At 41.8% G+C, this 24,042-nt stretch overlaps 1 protein-coding gene across 1 annotated transcript in view; it reads right to left on the bottom strand.

The window, feature by feature from the left end:
• RBMS3 (RNA binding motif single stranded interacting protein 3) overlaps positions 1-24,042 on the bottom strand; it is a 355,783-nt gene that overhangs the window by 56,061 nt on the left and 275,680 nt on the right. Inside the window, exons 8-9 of the mRNA XM_026681344.2 lie at positions 22,641-22,737; positions 13,725-13,775 (exon numbers count right to left, since the gene is read on the bottom strand). Of these exons, the coding sequence (XP_026537129.2) occupies positions 13,725-13,775; positions 22,641-22,737 (148 nt within the window). The remainder of the gene's footprint in view (positions 1-13,724; positions 13,776-22,640; positions 22,738-24,042) is intronic.

Genomic DNA, 24,042 nt, shown 5'->3' with positions numbered 1-24,042 from the left:
CTGGATAGAAGCATTCCTATCAAACAGACAACAAATGGTCAAAATCGGGAGAGTCCTATCAAATCCAGTACCTGTCAATAGTGGTGTCCCTCAGGGCAGTGTTCTAGGACCAACTCTCTTCATACTCTACATAAACGACCTCTGTGATCATATTAAGAGCAATTGCGTTCTCTTAGCTGATGATGTAAAGCTGTTCAATACTACAGACAATACTGCTACCCTACAAAAAGATCTTGACTATGTATCCGAATGGTCAAACAAATGGCAACTTCAAATCTCAACAAATAAATGCTCTGTCTTACATATTGGCAAAAAAAATCAGAAAATAAAATACAAGCTGAATAGTCAAGACCTTGTTGATGACCCAAGCTCTGTAAAGGACCTTGGAATACTCACCTCTAATGATCTGAGTGCTAGAGCCCACTGCAACTACATAGCCAAAAAGGCATTAAGAGTTGTTAACCTAATCCTACGTAGCTTTTTCTCTGGCAATATCACACTACTAACCAGAGCATACAAAACATTTGCTAGACCAATACTCGAATACAGTTCATCGGTCTGGAACCCTCATTACGTATCTGATATTAGCACAATTGAGAAAGTCCAGAAATATTTCACAAGAAGAGTTCTCCACTCTTCTACTTGCTGTAGAATACCTTATGCCACCAGACTTGAAATTCTAGAACTAGAAAACCTTGAATTACGCCGTCTTCGGTCTGACTTAAGCATGGTATATAAAATCATACATTGCAATGTCCTACCTGTCAATGAATACTTCAGCTTCAACCATAACAACACAAGAGCACACAATAGATACAAACTCAAAGTAAACCGCACCAAACTTGATTGCAGGAAATACGACTTCAGCAATAGAGTAGTCAATGTCTGGAATACTCTACCCGACTCTGTAGTCTCTTCCCCAAACCCCAAAAACTTTAACCTTAGACTGTCTACCATTGACCTCACCCCTTTCCTAAGAGGTCTGTAGGGGCGTGCATAAGCGCACCAACGTGCCTACCGTCCCTGTCCTATTGTTTCTCTATTCTTTTATTTTTCTTATATGTACCCATCTCATGTATTCACAACTATGTATACACTTATACTTATTATCTTGTAAACAATTGACAAATCAAATAAATAAATAAAATAAATAAATAAATAAATAAATAAATATTTTATTTTATAATTTATAAAACATTTTAGCTATATTGTCTTACATAGCAGGATTATACTTATCAGACTTTGTAGGCTTTCTTTGGGTTAAGTCTGGGGGATGAGTCTGCCTATCGAAATGAGGTGGGACTAGTTGCTTTCATTGTGGGGAGACAGTAACTTGGTCCTGAACATCAATAAGACCAAGGAGCTTATAGTGGACTACAGAAGGAGTAGATCAGACATCCAGTCCTTGATTATCAATGGAGACCAAGTGGAACAAGTGGCTTGTTTTAAGTTTCTGAATGTTATCATAAAAGAGGAGCTGACCTGGGGCACTAGCATTGTAGCACTGGTCAAAAGGGCTCAGCAGAGATTATACTTCCTGAGACTTCTCAGGAAACAACAATGAAAACAATGAAAACTTGCTGGTGACCTTCTACCTCTGCACCATAGAGAGTATTTTAACTTACTGCACCTGTGTACGGTTTGCTAAATTACACAGTGGCAGATAGGACAGAGTTCCAGAGGGATAACATCATTGCCCAGAGGACCGTTGGTTGTCCTCTTTCCTCCTTGGAAGAGCATTATAACTCCTGCTGCCTTAAGAAAGTTCAAAACATTCTTAAAGATCCATCTCATCCTGGGTACCCTTTTTTTGAACTATTACCATCTGGCAGACAGTACAAGACAATAAAAACAAGGTTAAATAGGCTGAAAAACAGCTACTATCCCAGAGCAGTAACTATACTGAATTCTACTGTTTAGTGCAATATTAATGCAATATCAGGGATTTTAAATTCAATTGTATAGAAGGTGAAGTGTGGAATCTGTTTTTGTTTTATTTTTTATGTATAATGTACACTGAAAATGGCATTTAATTTTGTTCTATGAGATGCAATTACAATAAAGTAAACTAACTAACTAACTGACTGGGGAAAATATTTATTTCTTAGCTGGCTGGCATTTGGTATCAACAGCAAAAATGAAATGTGAATGATAACTCATGATCCATATTTTCATGCCTGCATTATAATATGAGAAGCAAGTATGTAAGTTATATGGTTTGCACTGCAACTCACATTTCATCATTTCCCCCTTCATGCCCCTTCCCCAGAAGACACCTGCAATTATTATGGTCTCTTCTGATGTCTTCAAATCAAAAGCTGAAGGGTAATCAAATTTCTAGTTTCAAAAGCCACCAGACAACCGGAAATAGTAACTGAAAATTTGTGGGCAGACTCAGGTTACAAGGGATAAGTTTCTACCAGGGCTGCTTGCCACAAGATATGCCAGCAGTTTCAGAGAACATAGCAAAGGCGATCTGTTCCTTGATAAGTAAGTACAACAACATCCCTAGGATTAGTGAATAATGAGCCACGGTGGCACACTGGTTAGAGTGCAGTACTGCAGGCTACTTCTCAATCACCCGCTGACTAGTGGTCCCTGCAGAGTTCTGCCTCTCATTTCAAAGTAATGCAAATTTAAGAAAGCAATGGATCCATATGTAAAATAGTCTCTGTTGCTTTAAATTGCACAGTTAATTGAAGATATCAAATGAAAGTTTTTCCTTGTGGAAATGTTATTCTCCCTTCAAAACCAGCTAGTCTTCTCTTCCAACTAACAATAGTTTTGATGTGAAATTTCCTTTGACTAGCTGAAAAATATAAGCAATATTTTTAAGAATTATATATACCAGGAGCAGAGGTGGTATTCAGCAGGTTCTTACCAGTTCTGGAGAACCGGTAGCGGAAATTTTTCAGTAGTTCAGAGAACCAGAAAATACCAACCCTGTCTGGAGATTTTACAGTACCCTTCCCCTGCTACACCCACCAAGCCACACCCACAGAACCGGTAGTAAAAAAATTTGAATCCCACCACTGACCAGGAGTCTATCAATAAATAATATATTCTATTTTTCTATTGTAGGTTTTAACTTGACTAGATTCAAGTTACTGAATTTATTCTTGTCTGGCCAAAAAATGGAAATTGATAGCCTCAATATCATCAGAAAGCACTCATGTTAAAATGTTCTCTTTGGTCTGTTTATAAAAGATGTTTTGTATCACATATATTTATCATCTGCAAGGAATTGCCTTCACTTGCTGAGGTGCATCCAGCTGTGAAAATAGTTCAAGTGCCATTTTGTAGACATTTTCATTCCATTCTTCTGATCTCATAGAAACTCACTAACCACAGCCAAGTTGAAAATAAAGGAAGAAACAAAGAGGGACAATTGAGAACATCCATTTCTTAAAAAGAAAAATTCCAGTGTGGGAGTAATGTGTTTTTTTTTTCCAGACAGGAAGCATTTCTAAATGGAATGCGACCAGTGCCAAAGAAAGATATTCTAATCTTCTAGAGTTGCTGCTTTTGAGACGAATACTGGCTTGTGTTCCTATAATGATGCTAAGAACATTTGATTAATTTGATGTCCACACGATCATTCAATTATCATTTCTCACTAAAAACAATTCTTATTTCAAGAGCTATAGCATCAGTCCAATTCACTCCGTGAGCACTTTTCTATATTTTATGTATTTGTGAGATAGAAAATCAAATCATTTTAAACTGTTCTGAAGTAATTCCATAATAATTTGTTAAGGGCAGTGAAGAAGATGCACTGAAGCTAGTATACCAGGAAGGCTTACTGACTACTGGAGAGACAAAACTGGCCTACAAGAATGACCAAATGAACAAGAAAATGGAAACAGAAAGTCACAGAATTACATGGCCAGGAAAAAAAAAGCAGGGAAAGCTGATAATGACAAGACCTGGCAATGGCTAAGAGCAAGAAAGTTGAAGAAAGAGACCAATTAGAAAGAGACTAATTCTAGCTGCACAAGACCAGGTCTTAAGAACAAATTCATACAGAGCCAAAAAGCAACCTATGCAGGAGTTGAAAAAACAGTGGGCCATCTTGCTAGATTGCACAAATTGACTACAAGTAATGGCAATGCATTTAGCAAAATCATATACAGTATTTATATATAACTCTTTTTGTTCTTTTATATATAACTCTTTTCATTCTTTAAAAAAAAGTATAAACAAGTATAGCAGCAGAACTACCTCTTCTAGCAACTGAGGATTCACAGGAGTGCAATATTCTGTTCTTCCTAATGTAATAACTCATAAAAGATGCAATATGTACTTTATTCTGTAAATAATATTAAAATAATTTCTGGTAAATTATGAAATAATAATTAAATATTAAATAATATTTACTGCTATTAAATAATATTTGCTGCTAAATAGTTATTTCTGGGCACTGTACTGAAATCACAAGCGCACACCCACACCCACATGTATGTGCACTGATAATACCAATATTTTTCTATATTAGAAGTTCATACACTGCATGGTTATATATCATTTAACTAATTTAACAAAGAACAGTAGAAGGAACAACGATGCAATCTCAATCCGAGACTGATTTTATAAATGTCTGGCTTGATTCTAAGGTATATCAAGGAGCAGTTCATGGTTTTCTGCCTCAGAAATACTTGGAGATTTAATTATTCCATTCTTTAGTTTTATATGTTTTAACAAGTTCAAGTATGTTTTTTTCTTTTGTAGAAAGGATAGGAAAACTCTATTTTATGATACATTTTCTATTTGCTTTTTTATGTAAGTGAACCTATTACATTTCATTTGGAACAATAAACACAGCTGTTCACATAATCCAAAGTCTTTTATCATTCCAAAAGTCATTTTATTTTATAATATTAAATATTTATTAATATTTATTTATAGTAATTAACATGAATAATGAATAAATGCTATTTTTTCTGAGCATATACAACAAAAAGGTTAAATATATTTCAAAATACTGATCTGGAATTATTAACTAAAACAGGAAAATAGCAACTATAAAACTAAAAGCAGTAACATCTTAAAATGAGAAATCTGAATCCTTTAAAAAAAATTTATATAACAAATGAAAATTGGTGTCCAAAGTTGCATACACACACACACACACACACACACGGGTGGACTTTACACTCTGACTTTGTGAAGTTACAAATTCAAAAATCTGATAATTATGATTTAACATTTTGTTTTATTCTGGCTAAGACACTATCTTAATGAATTGTGTTAAATTCTGGGGGGCAAAAGTGACAGTTGTATAACAACAGCTAAAAGTATAGTTCTTGTAGCTAACGTTCAGTTAAAAACAAAAAAAATGTTTTTCTACCATTCAAATAGGTTCTGAAATGCCTTTGGATGGCCATGCTTAATATTTAGGAAGCTGGGCTAAAAATCACAGTGGATAGAATAAAAAGATTACTTTCAATCCGGCATCAGGATTTTCTTTCAAGGTTGTGTGAGAATTTTCTTTCTTTCTTTCTTTCTTCTTTCTTTCTTTCTTTCTTTCTTTCTTTCTTTCTTTCTTTCTTTCTTTCTTTCTTTCTTTCTTTCTTTCTTTCTTTCTTTCTTTCTTTCTTTCTTTCTTTCTTTCTTTCTTTCTTTCTTTCTTCTTTCTTTCTTTCTTTCTTTCTTTCTTTCTTTCTTTCTTTCTTTTTCTTTCCTTCCTTCCTTCCTGTCTCTGTCTCTCTTTCTATTTTTTCTTTTTCAATTAAAGGCTACCATTTTTCACCATTTTTCTGTTTTCCCTTTCAAAATTACAGGGAAAAAATGAAGTATTATCATTTTTTAAAAAGATTTGAAAGAAAGTACTGTGGAATTGAAAAAACAGGGCACAAAATGTTTGGGTTTCAGGGTACTCTTCCTATTCAAAAGAATATATAATTTGTTATATAAAACTGTAATTCTTGAAAAGGTAACCATTTTATCTTGTATTAAACATGAAATCCATAAAACCTTTATTTTCTTACTGGGAAAAAGAGTTTCAGCATGAACTGATATTAATATAACTGAATTACTACAATTTAATATTTTATTTCATTTATTTAGGACATAAAAGGGTATTAACCAGTTGACCTGAAAGCACACAAAATTTTCTGTCTCTTGCACAGAGGTGGATTTGTAGCTGTGCAGATGCAGATAGATAAATTCCACAAAACATCCATAACAAAGTACATTTATTGGTACATCAGGTATCTTCATAACTCACATTTGTGACAAAGTTCTTCTTTAATGACCAATCCTTTGTATATCAGCCTTGCAGGTAAAAGATGGTTATCTCCTAACCCACCTCATAGCGGTAGAAAAAGCTACTATCAGTTCATGAGTCCCTCGAGGATCAATTTAGTGACCAATCAGGATTGCAGATGTGGCCACGTGACATGGACTACATTTCCCAGGATACCTTTAACTACATTTACCATGATGCATTCCCTTAAGGGGACAGCTCATAATTCCTAAGTAACTATCCAATTCCCATAGACTGGCTGGGACAGCACACTCCCCGCCTGGAATTGTAAATTCCACTATTAAGAGAAAAGAAAAAAAAACTATAACTAAGATAAGCAGTAAACAGTAATACTAACTGAATAGCATATAACTATATAACTAAGATAAACAGTAAGCTGTATAACTAAGAGAAAAACAGTAAACATTAATAAAGCATCAAACAAAGCAAAGCATGCAAAGCTTGAGGTTCAATCTTCATGTTCGGCCTCTTGGTGCAAGTCTGCTGGTCACCTCTGACAGCCTTTTAGGGTGTACAGGTACTCTCGATGGCAAAGGTGAAAGTCTGCTGGTCACCTCTGGTGGCCTTTTAGGGTGTACAGATACTCTTGGCGGCAAAGGTGAAAGTCTGCTGGTCACCTCTGGCGGCCTTTTAGGGTGTACAGGTACTCTTGGCAGCAAAGGTGAAAGTCTGCTGGTCGCTTCTGGCGGCCATTTAGGGTTGGAACGGTACTCTTGCTTCCACGGTGTCATAGGGCATCGGGAAGCTGTTGGAAAGGGTGTTGCATATGCATATGCCCGTGTAGACCGTCTTAGTGGACGTCTGGTGGTTGCTGGTGGTTGTTTAGGGTGTCCTGGTGAATGTGTAGTGATCGGCGGTGGCCTTTTAGGCTGGAACGTCATTCTTGTTTTCAATGGTGCTAAAGGGTGTTGGAAGGCTGTTGGATTGGATGGTGCTAAGGCATTTGCCTGGGTTGGAGTCTGCATCTGATCGACACTGACAATTCCTATGATCCCCCATCCTAGTGGAGATTTGATGACCACTGGGCCATCTACAGGGCCACCAACTGATTCGGAGAAGAGAAAGGCGCATGGGAAATTATTTCCCAGCAAGAGTAGGATATCAGCCTCCGGATCTAGAGTGGGGAAGTGATGAGCCAGGTGCTGTAGGTGAGGCATGCTGCTTATGACCTCAGGTGTTGCAATCTGACTGCAGTCATTCGGTATCCCATTGCATTCAAATATGGGTGGTAGTGGGAACTGGGAACTTCCATCCAATGACTCTATGCAGAGTCCAGTAGCTCTCCTCCCCGCCGTGCTTCTTGGTCCATGGCATGTTGATACAGTGAAGGGAAGTTTTTCTTGTTGCGGTCGAAGAATACAGGTCTGGCCAGGGTGCAGGTGCTTTGAGTGTCTATCTGCACGTACATTTTCACGGCATCTTCAGGACGTCCTTCAGGGTACACTTTGACTAAACAGATGGGAAGACACGAACGAGGGTGTGGTGAGTTGGCGCACAGTGCTGTGCAGTTGACGCTCAGCCTTGGTTGTGGTTGCAGTTTGGCAGTCTGTCGAGGAGCCCTGCATGCCTCTGTGTTATGTTGAGGCTCCTTGTCCGAGGGAAGGTTACGAGATATCTGCCATGGCAGCTCTGAGTCTGGATGCAGCACGGTTGGGTGCTGGTCACTATTGCAAAAGTCGCATTGCACCTTGGCTGTGGGCCCAAACCTTGATCAGTAACAGGCCCAGAGCTCCACTTCCACTCAGATGCCAGCAAGGTGGGAATGGAGCACTGGTATGAGCTGGTATTATTAAAGATGAGCTAATTGGACCTTTTCAGATTGAAGATAGCCTCAAAATCAACTACCAAACCTCCTGACCGTTTTTAGAAGCAATGGTACCATTCAAGCAATGGTACTCGAAGCAGTCTGCATCTTTCAAGAAAACCATGATTTTTATGCTGGATGCTCCACCGCATGTATTGAAGTACTCCATGGAGTATCTAGCCAGTGAACTTAAAGATGAAAGAATAATGGCACCTTCCTCATCTGACCTAAACTCTATTGAGAACTTGTGGGCCCTTCTGAAAAGGGAGATTTACAGTGAAGGAAAACCGTACACTTCTCTGAACAGTGTCTGGGAGGCTGAGGTTGCTGCTGCATAAAAAGTTGATCATCAACAGATCAAGAAATAACAGACTCCATGAATGGTAGGCTTATGACTATTATTGAAAAGAAGGTCACTATATTGGTCACTGTTTTTTTTTTTGAAATGTCAGAAATGTTTATTTGTAAATTTTGAGTTGCTTGTTCATTATTCTCACTTTAACAGATGCAAATAAATGAGTGAGATGGGCAAATTTTTGTTTTTCATTTAGTTGCATAATAATTCTGCACGCTAATAATTGCCCAATAATTGTGCACACATATTCTTCTAAGAAAGCACAAACCTCACTTTTACTTTCTTATGTATTCAGGTTTGAAGTTCATTAACATTTTGGATTGACTGAGAGCACAATAGTTATTCAGTAATAACATTAATCCTTCAAAATACAATTTGCCTAATAATTGTGCACACAATGTATACCGTATATACTCGAGTATAAGTCGACCCGAATATAAGCCGAGGCACCTAATTTTACACAAAAACTGGGAAAACTTATTGACTCGAGTATAAGCCGAGGGTGGGAAATGCAGCAGCTACTGGTAAATTTCAAAAATAAAAATAATTAATTTGGGAAACGATCTCACTATCTCACGTCGCCTCGGGAAGGGAAAGGCAAAGCGCCTTTTGCCTTTCCCTTCCCGGCTGGGGCTGTTGGGAGTCGCCGCCGCCTGCCTTTCCCTTCCCGGCTGGGGCTGTTGGGAGTCGCCGCCACCTGCCTTTCCCTTCCCGGCTGGGGCTGTTGGGAGTCGCCGCCGCCTGCCTTTCCCTTCCCGGCTGGGGCTGTTGGGAGTCGCCGCCGCCTGCCTTTCCCTTCCCGGCTGGGGCTGTTGGGAGTCACCGCCGCCTGCCTTTCCCTTCCCGGCTGGGGCTGTTGGGAGTCGCTGCCGCCTGCCTTTCCCTTCCCAGCTGGGGCTGTTGGGACGCCGCCGCGTGCCTTTCCCTTCCCGGCTGGGGCTGTTGGGAGTCGCTGCCGCCGGCACGGCCCCAGTCCCGCCACCTCGGGAAGGGAAAGGTCACGGCTTGGAAGGCCGCCGCTGGAGCGAAGCTGCGTGCAGCCGCTGCGCTAGCATCGGATCGGGCACGCCGGACGGTTCCGACCGAGCCCCGAGCGTCATCTTTGGCGCCCGCCCAGCGCCGCGGAGCTCCCTGTACTGGGAGAAGGGAAGACACCCCGGGCGGGGCAGGGAGAGGAGCTTCTCCCGCCCGCCCCTCTTTCCGCGCCCACCGGTGTCCCTGCAGGACGACCCCCGCCCCGCAGTCGCCGCCGCTTGAAAGAGACGGGCCGGTGGTGGGTAGAAAGGCGCCGGGTGCCCTTGGAGGAGAAGGTCCCGCGTTCGCCTGTCTGCCCGCGGATGTCAGCGGAGCTTTGCCGCTGCTTCGTCCGGGGTCTCTGGGCAAACACGTCCACCCGGCGGGGCTTGTCGCCTCCGGCACGCAACGCAGCGCTGCCCTCGGATTCCCTGTCCGGTTGCCCCCTTTTGAGGGCGATGGCAGTAAACTGTTCCCGTAGCAGCGGCTGCTCCTCTTCCCGGCTGGGCTGGTGAACGAGGCTTCGCAGAGTTAAGACTGTATGGACTGTATGGATTCAATCTGGATTGGGATTAAAATGATTCTAGATTTACTAAACCCCAGTTACTTCTTCCTGGCCTGTCCCCTTGTTGGAGCCAACAGTGGTTTATGGTTCACTAAACCTTGGGGTACTTAGTGGGGTGTTCTGCTGAACTGTGACTGAAGCAGGCCAGTTACTTCTGCCCAGAGCACCAAGGAAAGTATCAGGATGCGGCCCAGGACCTGCATTTCAGGGGCTCCCCTGGCTCTGATTAAAAAGCCAGATCTGAGCTGTGTTCAGACCAGCCTTTGCACCCTCGCCCTCTCTTTGGTGGGAACTACTGGGTTCTCCGAAGAGGGGTGGGGGCTGTTTTTGGCTCAGAATGTTATCACAACTTCACATGGGTTCTGTCCTCTTTCAGGGCGGTCTGAATCAACCCGCCAGGCCAGAGTTGTAATTTGTTGCCTGGCTTCCCTGCAATCACAACTACCCCACTACTCCAGGGTCAGATGGAGCAGAGACCTCATCAGGCTGGCCTCTCCCCCCCCCACCCTTCTCAAGAGCCTGGAAGCTCTTCATGTCCTTCATGTGCAGCCTGGAAGAATGAATGACTTCCAAAGCTCTGGACTCCATCAGGCCCCTGTCAGGCGCAAGTCCCAAATGGGGGTCAGGGTGTCCCTTCTCGGGAGAGGCATGAGATTGCACAAGAAGCAGGAAAGAATCCCAGAACAGCTCCTGCGTAGTCACGTGTTCCCTTTTCCCCCACCCTGGTGCTCCTCTCAGGTTTGCTGAAAACAAAACCACCCGGGTGACCCTCCTGCCTTCTGGAGGGCACAGGCGCCGGCAGAGTCCATGGAAAGAGCGCGGCGACCGTCCGGCTGGCAGATGGGACTGCGAGCATTTGGGGGGACTTGGCTGCCTCAGGACCCGCATCCCCTGCTCTCCTCGAGGGAAGCGTGTCTTTCGCTCTGTGGCGGAGGAACCAGCCGGCAAGGCAACCAGGGGTGCCTCAGGCGTATCAGCGAGAGGGACGAATTCACGGCTTCGGAAGGCCGGACCGGAGCCCCCTCCCCCCCAGCCCCTCCGGGCAGAGGGGCCGGCCTCCCGGGACCAGCCGCTCCGGCGGAGAGAATTGCTAAGCCGAAGGTGCCCTGCGAAGCCTCGTTCACCAGCCCAGCCGGGAAAGAGGAGCAACCGCTGCTACGGGAACAGTTTACTGCCATCGCCCTCAAAAGGGGGGCAACCGGACAGGGAATCCAAGGGCAGCGCTCGTTGCGTGCCGGAGGTGACAAGCCCCGCTCGGGTGGACGTGTTTGCCCAGAGACCCCGGACGAAGCAGCGGCAAAGCTCCGCTGACATCCGCGGGCAGACAGGCGAATGCGGGACCTTCTCCTCCAAGGGCGCCTGGCGCCTTTCTACCCACCCCCGTCCCGTCTCTTTCAAGCGGCGGCGACTGCGGGGCGGGGGTCGTCCTGCGGGGACACTGGTGGGCGCGGAAAGAAGCGCGGGCGGGAGAAGCTCCTCTCCCTGCCCTGCCCCGGGGGGGTGTCTTCCCCTTCTCCCAGTACAGGGAGCTCCGCGGTGCTGGGCGGGCACCAGAGACGACGCTCGGGGCTCGGTCGGAACCGTCCGGCGCGCCCGATCCAATGCTAGCGCAGCGGCTGCGCGCAGCTTCACTCCAGCGGCGGCCTTCCAAGCCGTGGCCTTTCCCTTCCCGAGGCGACGCGGGACTGGGGCCGCGCCGGCGGCAGCGACTCCCAACAGCCCCAGCCGGGAAGGGAAGGCAAAAGCGCTTTGCCTTTCCTTCCCGAGGCGGCGGGACTGGGGCCGCTCCGGCGGCAGCGACTCCCAACAGCCCCAGCCGGGAAGGGAAAGGCAAAAGCGCTTTCCCTTTCCCTTCCTGAGGCGGCGGGACTGGGGCCGCTCCGGCGGCAGCGACTCCCAACAGCCCCAGCCGGGAAGGGAAAGGCAAAAAGCGCTTTGCCTTTCCTTCCCGAGGCGGCGGGACTGGGGCCGCGCCGGCGGCAGCGACTCCCAACAGCCCCAGCCGGGAAGGGAAAGGCAAAAGCGCTTGCCTCTCCTTCCCGAGGCGGCAGGACTGGGGCCGCGCCGGTGGCAGCGACTCCCAACAGCCCCAGCCGGGAAGGGAAAGGCAGGTGGCAGCGACTCCCAACAGCCCCAGCCGGGAAGGGAAAGGCAGGCGGCAGCGACTCCCAACAGCCCCAGCCGGGAAGGGAAAGGCAAAAAGCGCCTTGCCTTTCCCTTCCCGAGGCGGCGGGACTGGGGCTGCGCCGGCGGCAGCGACTCCCAACAGCCCCAGCCGGGAAGGGAAAGGCAAAAAGCGCTTTGCCTTTCCCTCCCGAGGCGGCGCAAGATCTGGGGCTGCGCCGGCGGCAGCGACTCCCAACAGCCCCAGCCGGGAAGGGAAAGGCAAAAAGCGCTTTGCTTTTCCTTCCCGAGGCGGCAGGACTGGGGCCGCTCCGGCGGCAGCAACTCCACACCAATTTTTTTTTCAGAGGGGAATCTGACTCGAGTATAAGCCGAGGGGGATTTTTTTCAGCACAAAAAATGGGCTGAAAAACTCGGCTTATACTCGAGTATATACGGTAGTTAATCAAGTTTGAATGGGATATTTATGTCACATTCTAACCAAACAATTTGATCAAGAAAAAATCAAAACACCATCCCTATTTTATTTTGGTGAATATTTCAGTATGATTTGTTCTTCCAATAAAAACTTTTTTCATTCTTTAAAAAAGATGTAAACAAGAGTGGCAGCAGATGTACTTGTCCTGACAACTTAGTATTCACAGAAGTGTGGTTTTCTTGTTCTTTCTAATGTAATAATTCATAAAGTATGCAATATCTACTTAGTAATTCCCTTACCATCAAGAAAAACAGCATATTTATCAACATCATCTTTCAGTACAAACAATATTGAATTTAACGAGATTCCCTAAGGACATTTCCAGAATGAAGATGTCTTCAATACATCTGACACATGGAAATCATTCAGGATTGCCACTTCTTAGTACAAAAAGAAAACAGAAGATTGCTCCAAAAAAAAATGAATGCAAGGGTTCATTGCAACAAAACAAAACAAAACACCTCACCTGAGCTTAAACAGAATACTGTATATATTTTATTTACGGAATTTCCACTACAGCCATACAAAAACCTGCTTAATAAATGTTGTCATACCTGCTATCATACCCTTATGTAGCAGAATCCTCTTTATCATTTTGGACAGATCAAGTTACCTCTGAAAATATAAACTTTGCTTCCACAAGATACTCTGATAGTGAGGAGTATAACACAAAGACACATATAAATATATGCATGAAACTTTCCAAAACCTTCAGTAGATTTTTCTCATTACTTGCTACCTGGCTTTTTATCCTGAAGTTCTAGGAAATAAACTGAATGTCCCTAAAAGAGTGCCCAACACTGAGCTCTTAGCCCAGGGAAATTGTCAGGGAATTCTTAGTCATAATTACAGCTCTGAATTCCTGCAAAAATGACATGTTAACTACTGCTTTTGGCAATCCATGTACTTTTAAGAGCAATCCATAGAAGCAATGTGCACACATATGATCCACAGAGAATTCCATCTAATTCCCCACTAATATTTAATGTTTTGTAGTTTAGATCACTTAAATAAATGGTCAGTTTAATGAATCTGTTTCAGCAAGAGCAGTGGAGAGCATCTGACTAATTCTTAATTAAGAAAGAAACAAGAAAGGCAGTTGTTGTTGTATTTACTTACTGTTGGTTGCATAACATATGATGGATGGGGCATCCATGAAGTACTCTGAACCTGTGTACCAGAAAGAACAGTCTATTAGCTAAATGGCAAGAAAAAAAGGGGGGAATCAATAAATAGTCTTGCTTTGAAAAAAAAATTAGAATGAAAACTTTGTGTTACATTTTGAAAATTTCACAATTTTAAATGTTTATAACTTATAATTATATCAGAGCTGGAAGTAATACAGGTATTCCTCAACTTATGACCACAATTGAGTCCAACATTTGTTAAGCGAGTTTTGCCTCATTTTACAACTTTTCTTGCCACAGTTGTTAAGTGAATCACTGCAGTTGATAAATTAATAATACGGTTGTAAGTGAATCTGATTTCCCCATTGAAATTCCTTGTCAGAAGGTCACAAAATGGGATCATATGATCCCAGGACACTGCAACCATCATAAATGTGAATCAGATGTCAAGCATCTGAATAATAAATCATGTGACCATGGAGATACTGCAATGATCATAAGTCACTTTTTTCAGTGCTGTTGTAACTTTGAACAGTCACTAAACGAACTGTTGTAAAGTTGAGTACTACCTGTATTTTGGACATTAAAAAAAGATCTGATCTAGTTGGACAGGATTGATACTGCTATTCAGTATTCAGCAATATCAAATAACACAGAGATCTGAATACTATCTTTTACTCAGGATCAAATACAAGGCTGATGTACACAGCAATTAACTGAGAAATTTAATGAAGATTAAATTGTACATGCACAACAATCAATATCACATATTATGACTAATACAAAGAAAGCAATATATATTACTGCAGGACCCAAATAATGAATGACTGGATGACTGACTGACTGACTGAATGAATGAATACTGTAAATAATTCTTTGCTGATGCCATGAAAGGATTTAGCATAAAGTTATTAAGCAAGACAATTAGGGTTGACACTAAAATTTAAAAATATTAAATGAGTTTTTATGATCAATTAGCTCAGAGAGTGATGATTATCTCATATTGTATAATAAATAACACTCTCATGAGGAAGAAATATACAGATCCTTTTTTGACAAATAAATTTCAAATTAAAACTACTTCAAAAATCAAAGAAATGTATTTTCTAATAATCCTGAACTTTTTGCAATTCTACTCGTTAAAAATAATCCTACTTTCACAGATCTTGTTTACTAATGCTATGGTGCTTTCAGATAACAAAGGGACAAATATCAGGCTTAATCAAGCTTAAAAAGACCAATAAATAATCAAATCAGACAGTAATAGACTTTGGATTACCTAATGTAACATAAATATATAAAAGGTCACAAATCCAAGGCCACTGTTTGCTTTTAATTCTTTCTGCAACTATTTCTCACTTTACAGAGCAGCAACTATAATACAATTATCAGAACAACAGCATGATAACAAATTAAGGAATTATGCCAAGCCTGTTCCAATAATTTGTGGGGTATTATGTAATGGAGTCTAGCATGGTGGCATGTAATATATTGTTCAAAACATTTCAAAATGGCACTGATATCAACCCTCTTTGGTTCTTCCCATCTGTTTGGAAGCCATTTTTATAATCAATTAAAGTTTTACTTGCTGTCTTTTTGGCCTTTACTGGCAAAAACAAGCAAAGAACATGCTTTAATCAACACTAATTAGTGTCTCTTCCAGTAGACCAACAAGGAAGCATCACTTCTCTTTAAAACCTAATTGAGAATGGGTCCAGGATAATTGATGCCAGGCACATTGCCATGCGTACTCCAACGTGGGCTCCCCACCTCAGCCAATCCATCACTGATGTTTATGCTCAGTGGGTCCTCCACTGGTGCTCTCCCCTGACAATGGTCTGCTTACATTCCTGTCCCACCCTCTTGTTCCATCATAGAGAAACACTTGTACCTGGATGATCTGTTCTGTGGGACAATTAAATGTGCCTCTCAGCAGCCAGGTGGGGCAAGTAGCAGTCTTGGGCACTGGGCGAGGAGGCAAGTGACTCAGTGGTTGCTGTGCAGGGCAACAGGCTGCACAAAATATCCAAGGGCCCTTTGAAGCAGCAAAGAGGAGTGGGAAGCAGGATGGTTCCCTCCTCCAAGCTTTCTTGCTCTTCATGGGATGGGAAGAAAAAGGCCCACCCTGACCCAGGCCACTGGAGGAGACAACATGTGATTCGCATGTGTCAACCCCACAGAGTGCCCTAACGGCAGTGCGACAGGACACCAGATGCTGCAGCAGCAGTGGCGGCGGCTGTGATGGTAGCAGCAGGCCAGCCAGTGATTGCAGCTGCTGGGGCCAGACTGCATTTGTAGCCATGCAGAGCTAGAGTCAGCCCACCTAATCATGCAGCTACCTCCATGCCTCCTGTCTACCCATCTTTTGTTTCCCCCCCATGTGGGCCCCTTCCTTTCTGGTGTTTTTAAGCAGGGACACCTGCTTCAAGCTCCCATCCAGTGTCCTTGGGCAGTCCCAGGCAGGCGAATGTTTCCTGCATGGGCTCCCCTGCATGACTCATGCTTGCTCACTCCACCGGCTGTGGCTGCATGGACTCTATGGCTGCCTTAAGTTTCTTAGGCTTTTGTAGGCTATTAGCAATTTTTTTTCTTGTATTTTCAGCTCTTCAAATAATTATCTCATCAGTCATTTAACTATTTGGTGGCTAAACAGTTCTTTTCATGAAACACTTGTAAACTTTTACAAGTATCACAGTATCACAGATCTAATCATTCTTATTTTTTTTCTGATTTCACTAACAGGTTCCATTCGACAAATTAATTTATTGTGATTCTATATACTTGAAAATTTATCCTCAGATGCTTAATAAACAAAAGGTGTCCTCAGGGACATAGGTGGTAACCCTCCCTCATGAGCAATTGTGGCCATCATCTTGATTTTTTTAATGTATTTTTCTTACATTGTTATACATTTTGTGATGTGTTGTTTCAAAATAATATATTTATCTAACAGTATTAAAGATTATTAATCTATTGTTTAGCTAGCTTAGAGCAGAGATGTCAAACTGGTGACCCATGGGCCGGATGCGTCATGTGCAGGCTAAACCCATCCCAGCTTCGCAAAGGGAAAAAAGTTGCAATATGTCACATGACGGCAACTTGACGCAGCGAGTTTGACATCCATGGCTTAGAGTACTGAGAAGAAAGAAAAAAAGGAAAAAATATTCTATCAATTTTAATTACAATTTATGGTGCACTAATACAAGCATAAAATAATACATTCAAAGTTGAGTATAATAGTAAAAAAGAATCATTATCACAATTATTTGTTGTGTTGTAGATACTTCAATCTGTTTACTTAATATTGAAGTCTCTATTGTATTGTTAACACAAACACTCGTTAATAAAAGAAAAAAATAGATAAATGGAGCAAATGGAAAAAGAATTACAATCCAAAAATGTGGAAAATGGAATATTAAAAAGAATTTCTGAGTTTGTGACTGTTTCCTTTTAATATATTTTCTGATTCACAATATTTGTAGACATATAAGTCCTCTTAGAAATCAGACAGCATTTAATTACATTTTCTATGTTGTATGATATGTTATAGTTATGGGAACTATTTTGGCTTAAATTTAATTAAACTTTTGTTAATTTTAATTGTTAATTAAAACTGTTAATTTTACCACTTCTGCATATTCTACAAGTTCCCAATCAGGGATTGTTTGAACTGTGTCATTCTTCCAGTTCAAGTGAAATTTATTGTTGCTACTGTTTATCTAACTGAATTAATATTTCTTGTTGATTGTTATTGATTCAGAGATCATATGTAGTATAAAAAGTTGTGATTTCATTTCAAATTTAAATTTCAAGATTTTCTGCACTATACTATGAGTTTCCAGCACTTTTGAGGTTTTTTTTCATAGCTCTATCAGATGTGGTAAAATAGCCTTCTGACCTTTTTTTTTTTTAAACAAATTTTATTAATTTTAAAGACAAACAAACCATCATTAACCATTAATACATGAACCTCTTTCCATTATAAATTTTACAAGCCAAATAAAACATTATTTTATACAATATAATTCTATTTTAGACCATTTCCATATGAGCATACAAATATCTCTTATCCAATTTCTCTTTATTACTCTTTACTCTTATCCAATTTCACTATTATTATTTTTCTCTATATTTATCCAATTTATAATTATCATCTATTTCTCTTTGACTTGGTTACCATTATTCTCATTCTATATTCCTGCAAGGTTTTATTAATTCTCCCACATACATAAACACACAAAACACAAAAATATAAAAGATCTTTTAGGAAAGTAACTTGGCCCCAGAAACCTCTCTCTACATGGACTTCAATTATATTCATGCTCATCTTACATGCCATTACCTATTTTATTTACCATTCTATATCTTCTAAATTAGCTTCTCCACACATTTCACTTTTCTTAATTCTATCTTATTTAATTCATTTTAATTTAAGTCATTATATTTGTATCCTTTGTCCATTCTTTATTATCCATTTGTCTCATTCCCTATAGTAAAAAGAAAAAAGAGTTTCTCCTGAAATCACTAATCAGAGTATGATGCCTTTCTATCATCCCCCTAAATTAACATTTAAAATAACACCTAATACCCAATCTGATTCTGCTTGGTACATTCTATCTACTAATTTTTAAAAAAGAAAAATAATAAATCCAAAATGATTAAATACATTACTAAACATTTCAATATTTTAATCTCTTATTAACTCTTAAACCATTCTAATTTTCTATTTCTAATACAAATGCTACAGTACCATCTTATGTACCTTGCAGAATCTTTTTTTAAAACAAATTATACCTTACCCTTTGTCCCTAAAAAAAATTCCTCTTTTCCCATCTGGTTTCAAAGCTTTGTGGCTTTTCTCCACCTTTTCCCTTTCTTTCTTCTCCCACCAGGCCTTTCTACCCCCACCCCTTCTCCTAGCCTCTGCCTTGTTAGCTTCCCTTCTCTGTTGTGTTCCTTTTTTCTTTTGTTTTCTAGCATTATATTGATTTTGCATCTTATTTTTCTCTTTCTTGGGTGTTTTTTTAAATCTTAAGTCCTTCATTTTCCTTCCTCTCTTTCTCCTCTCTTTCTTAATTAAATTTTGAGATTCATCAAAGATGGCTTCTTCTTCTTCTTCTTCTGAATTAACTGATATGTGTGTAACAGGCATGCCTTATTCCCTCAGCCCTGCCAACTTCACCTCTTACAGTGAAGTTATACTATAATTTAATATGTCCTCTTCATCTACAAAATATTCAGTGTTGGTTGAAAATATTATGCAGAGGCAAATGCATTATGATAATACGTTTACAAACTAAAAGTTGTGACAACTAATCATTCCGTAAACTAACCGATATTTAAAAGTCAATCTAAAATTATTTTTACAAAAATATAATTTACTCTAGACATGCTATGCTACTTATGCATTTGCTACTTGAAGCTCAGGTAGACACCTAGAAAAAGGGCGTTGGTACTTACCTGATACGCCCGTTCTCTGTGAGCTGTGAAGAGCATTCAGAAGTGGGAGGTGCTTCAGTCTCTTCTGGAAAGGCTGGGCTTAAAACTCCGGGACGCTCCTCCTCCTCCACGGGACACCTCCTCAGCATCCCCCAGCGTCCCCCAGCGTCCCCCAGTTTTGCGAAGACTGAGTGCCAAAGTCCGGGACCCATCATCTAATCTAGATCCCTGACTGGAACGGAACCCCACCAGAACCCCACCAGAAATGGGTGGGGCTGGATGCTCTTCACAGCTCACAGACAATGGGCGTATCAGATAAGTACCAACGCCCTTTCTCCCATGAGCTGTTCAGAGCATCCAGAAGTGGGACATACCAAAGCTTGGCCTGTCCTTAGGGAGGGACTCCGTCTGGATCGAAATCCACTCCTAAACTCTGTGGACCCTCTGCAGGAGTCTTCTGCCAAATGAAGCGTCCGCTGAGGCATAGACATCAATTTTATAATTTCTGACAAAGGGAGATGGTGAAGCCCAAGTTGCCGCTCTGCAAATTTCATCTATGGAAGCCCGTGTGGCCCATGCTGCTGATGTTGCCGCACTCCTTGTTGAGTGGGCTGCAATGCCCTTAGGAACTGAGATGGACTGGCAATCGTAACTTTTAGTTATGGTGGCTCTCAAGCATCTACCGATGGTCGTCAATGACACCTTTTGCCCTAAAGTGGATGGGTTGAAGGATAGGAATAGAGCCTCAGATTTTTGAAATGCCACCGTGCGGTCTAGATAGATGCTTAAGGCCCTTTGAACGTCAAGTCGATGCCATTGATGCTCCAGTCTATGAGATGGTTTCGTACAAAAAATTGGAGGCACCAACTCCTGCATAATTGTGGAAGGCTGAATTTACTTTAAGAGTGAATGATGGATCCAATCGGAGAATCACTCTGTCCGCATGAAACACGCACAGGTCCTTTCTCATTGACAATGCTGCCAATTCGGAAATCCTCCTTGCTGATGTGATTGCAATTAGGAAGGCCACCTTATATGACAGGAATTTAAGACTATCGGTTCTTAAAGGCTCGAACGGGCCAGTTGTAAGTGCGGTTAACACCTTGTTGAGGTCCCAGGTGGGATAGCGGTGAATTACAGGAGGTCGTAAGTTTGCAGCACCCTTAAGAAAGCTGTGGACATGTGGATGGTGCGCTATGGACCGGAGGTCACCCCAGGCTATCACCGAGGCTAAAGCCGCCACCTGTCTGCATAAAGTATTTGGAGATAGGCCCTTGGTCAACCCCTCCTGTAAAAAGGCCAATAACTGTCGTATTGATGGGGCAGTTGGGTCGATCTAAGACCCCTGGCACCAGCAACAGAAGGCAGACCACGTGGCCTCATATATACGATTTGTTGAGGACCGTCTGGATGCTTGAATGGTGGCAATAGCATCCTCTGAAATCTGTTGGGTCCTTAAACGGCTCCTCTCAACCTCCATGCGGTTAGACTGAGACATTGTGGGTTCGGGTGAAGTATCGGCCCTTGGGAGAGGAAAACCTTCGACGGTGGAATTTTCCTGTTCTCTCGACAGGTCCTGTAAGTCTGCGAACCATGTTCGCCTGGACCCGTAAGGGGCGACCAATATCAATTCTGCTCGTTCCTCCAATAACTTCTGGATCAACCTGGGTATTACCGGGAGTGGAGGAAATGCATATAGAAGTCCGGGAGGCCACTGACAACGCAGGGCATTGATGGCCTCCGTCCCCTGAGTCGGGTACCTTGAAATATACTGGGGCAATTGGGTGTTGAGAGGAGAGGTAAATAGATCGATCACCGGTTGCCCAAACCTCCACACTGCTTCCTGGAAGACAGACGGGTGTAAGCGCCACTCTGCCTGATCTATCGCGGCCCTGCTGAGCCAGTCCACTTGTGTGTTTAAGGCCCCTGCTATGTGTTCTGCCTTGAGTGAAAACAGATTGGCCTCGGCCCACTTGAACAACTTGGCCGTCTCCAGCATCAGAAGTTTGGAATGGGTACCCCCCTGTCTGTTTACGTGGGCCTTGGTTGTGATATTGTCTGTCACGACCAGATTGTGGCATGATTGGAAAAGGGGTAGAAGCTGCGTAAGGCCAGGTGAACTGCTCGCAGCTCCAACAGGTTGATGCTTTGTGATTGTTCGGAAATAGTCCAAATTCCCTGCACAGTGTGGGATTGGAAGTGAGCTCCCCATCCTACCAGGCTGGCATCGGTTGTGATCGTTGCCCTGTAAGGTTCCTTGAAAGGACACCCCTTGTTTATCGTTTTTTCCAACCACCAGCAGAGTGATCGGAGAACATTGTGTGGTACCTTTATCCGGACGTTGGAAGTGGCTCTTCTGGGTCGCTGGAAAGGTAGCAGGAACCATTGCAGCTCTCTAGAATGGAATCGAGCCCAAGGCACAATGGAAATACAAGAAATCAGTTTCCCTAACAGTTGAGACAGCACTGCCAGGGAAACCCTCTTTAAGGCTCTGATCTTTCTGGCCAAAGACTGGATACTGTTTAACCTGTCCTGAGAGAGAAAGACCTTACCCTCCACGGTATCTATCACTGCCCCTAAATGAACTAACCTAGTTGAGGGGATCAAATGGCTTTTATCCCAATTTATGGAAAAGCCATGACCTTGAAGGGTCTCCAGAGTAATCTTGGTATCCAATTTTGCTTGATGTCTGGAAGATGACAAAATTAAAATATCATCCAGATAACATTGTAAGCAAATAGATTTGATCCTGAGTGAGGCAGCCAAAGCCGCGAGGACCTTGGTAAAAGTCCTAGGGGCTGAAGCCAGACCGAATGGTAGGGCGATATATTCGTAGTGCCGATCACAATAGCAGAATCTAAGATATTTGTAGTGAGCAGGTCTAATTGGTATATGTAGATAAGCCTCTGTGAGATCTATAGAGGTCAGGACATCGTTCTCTCTGATGCTGAGCAGAATGGACTGGAGAGTAGTCATCTTGAATTTTCGATAAACCAATGATCTGTTCAGACGTTTGTGGTCCAGAATTGCCCTCCAGCCCCCCGAACTCTTTGGGATCACAAACAATAGAGAGTAACAGCCGTGACCTCGCTGTTCAGATGGGACCTCTCTAATGGTCCGAATATGTAGAAGATGATTGATAGCCTCCTGCATCAACACCCTCTTAATGGGGTCCGTGGACCTAGGGCTCCTAATGAAAAAGTTCGGGGGGGAGGATTGAATATCTAGCGCCAAACCAAACCTAATAGTGTCCTTGACCCACGCATTAGAGGTGGAGCTGTCCCATTGATCAGCAAACAATTTTAGCTGCTCTCCAATGGGAACTGCTGTCAAGGACTCTCTTTTTTAAGTGCTACTAAACAACAAAGTTAATGTGCAGGTCTGGATTATATGTTGTATACATTTACCCTCCATTGTTATTCAGATCACAGATATTGAATCAGGGGTATACGAGGCAATTCAAACATACCTGATATGTGGAGACAGGGGAAGCAGCAATGAATGGCGTGATAGATGTCTGTGGAATCATGCGGTTTGTAGCAATATTGTACGTTGAGGAATAAAATCTGTGAACAAAACAAAAAAAGTAAGAAAAAGAAAAAAGAGGTAATGGACTGACATGGACTGCTTCATAAACCACTACCAACTAAAGATAAATGTATCTGTAATTAATGTAAATCTCAATTGTAATTATTGTTAACCTTGTAGAATATTAATTAGAAAAGAATGGCGAGATAGAGAAATTAACAAAATAAAGCAGTAAATGGGAATAATCGCCCTTTTATACTTCTGCCTTTTCATTAGCAAAATCATTTCTTTTAAAAAAAAATCCTGTACTAATTTTTGGACTAACATTAAGACATTGGGAGTTTTTAATTAAAAACTTGTTTTACTCAGATTTCTAATTAACTGTGAAGTCAGAGACTAACCAAAATAAAGTTGAAATAAGATTCTGGTCTTTATTTCATATTAGCCTTGGAAATGGGCATTTTTTCAGATTTGTCATAAAATTTATGTTTATTGTATTTGGACTACAATCCTTCATATTGCAATAATACACAGTCCCTTTTTAGAAAGGAAGAGAGGTCTGTTTGAAATATGAACATAAGAATATATACTGTTTTAATGGATTTATAGTTCATATTCAATCAATATGAGTAACAGGAATGTCTGCTGTAGGATGATGAAGAGGAGGTTGTGAAAAAGAAAAACAATATGGCAACCACAGCTGCGCAATTAAGGCAATATTTTATCCTAGCTTTATTATATCAGCCTTGCACCTCAAGAAAAAAAAGTTCTAACCCCTACTTTGTTAAGGGATTTGTAGGTTTTATTTCTGAAAACAGTATTCAAAATGTACATATTAAGGAACATCCATGTTAAAAAAATAAATACTGGGAAACAGGTGCTCATAATAAAGCGTACCCACACTTAAAAGGTATTATCAAAGTTAATGTTAAACCCGACAAACATAATCAATTGTATTAACTATTGTGTTGCCTTTTTTGATTTTTTTTTGTTGAATTTTGAGATGGTTGCTGTTAGGGATATACACCCTAGCAGAACCTGCACGGCAGTCAGGCAAATATGTGAGACAAACGTTTTTGTAGCTTATACTCAGTAAAACAGATACAATGTGCTAGTTAAATAGTTTATTCCAGCAAGATTTATAGCATAGTCAAACAGTCCATATATCAATGTGAGCACTGTACTGCAGATGGTAAAAAAGAAAATATGAATGAAAATGGAGGGATTTTGCCTTTCTTGACTTTCTAAAGGCTTCATCAACATCTGGGAATTGGGAGGAGAAATTTATTTCTCCATAAAATTGTAGCAACAATTAAAACAAGATGAAGCCTTAATTTCTAAGC

The sequence above is a fragment of the Notechis scutatus genome, chromosome Z (assembly GCF_049901735.1).
Source record: "Notechis scutatus isolate UNSWTSFEM ecotype Mainland chromosome Z, rNotScu1.2, whole genome shotgun sequence".
NCBI classification, from domain to species: Eukaryota; Metazoa; Chordata; class Lepidosauria; order Squamata; family Elapidae; genus Notechis; species Notechis scutatus.
This window is presented reverse-complemented; position numbering and strand designations above follow the sequence as displayed.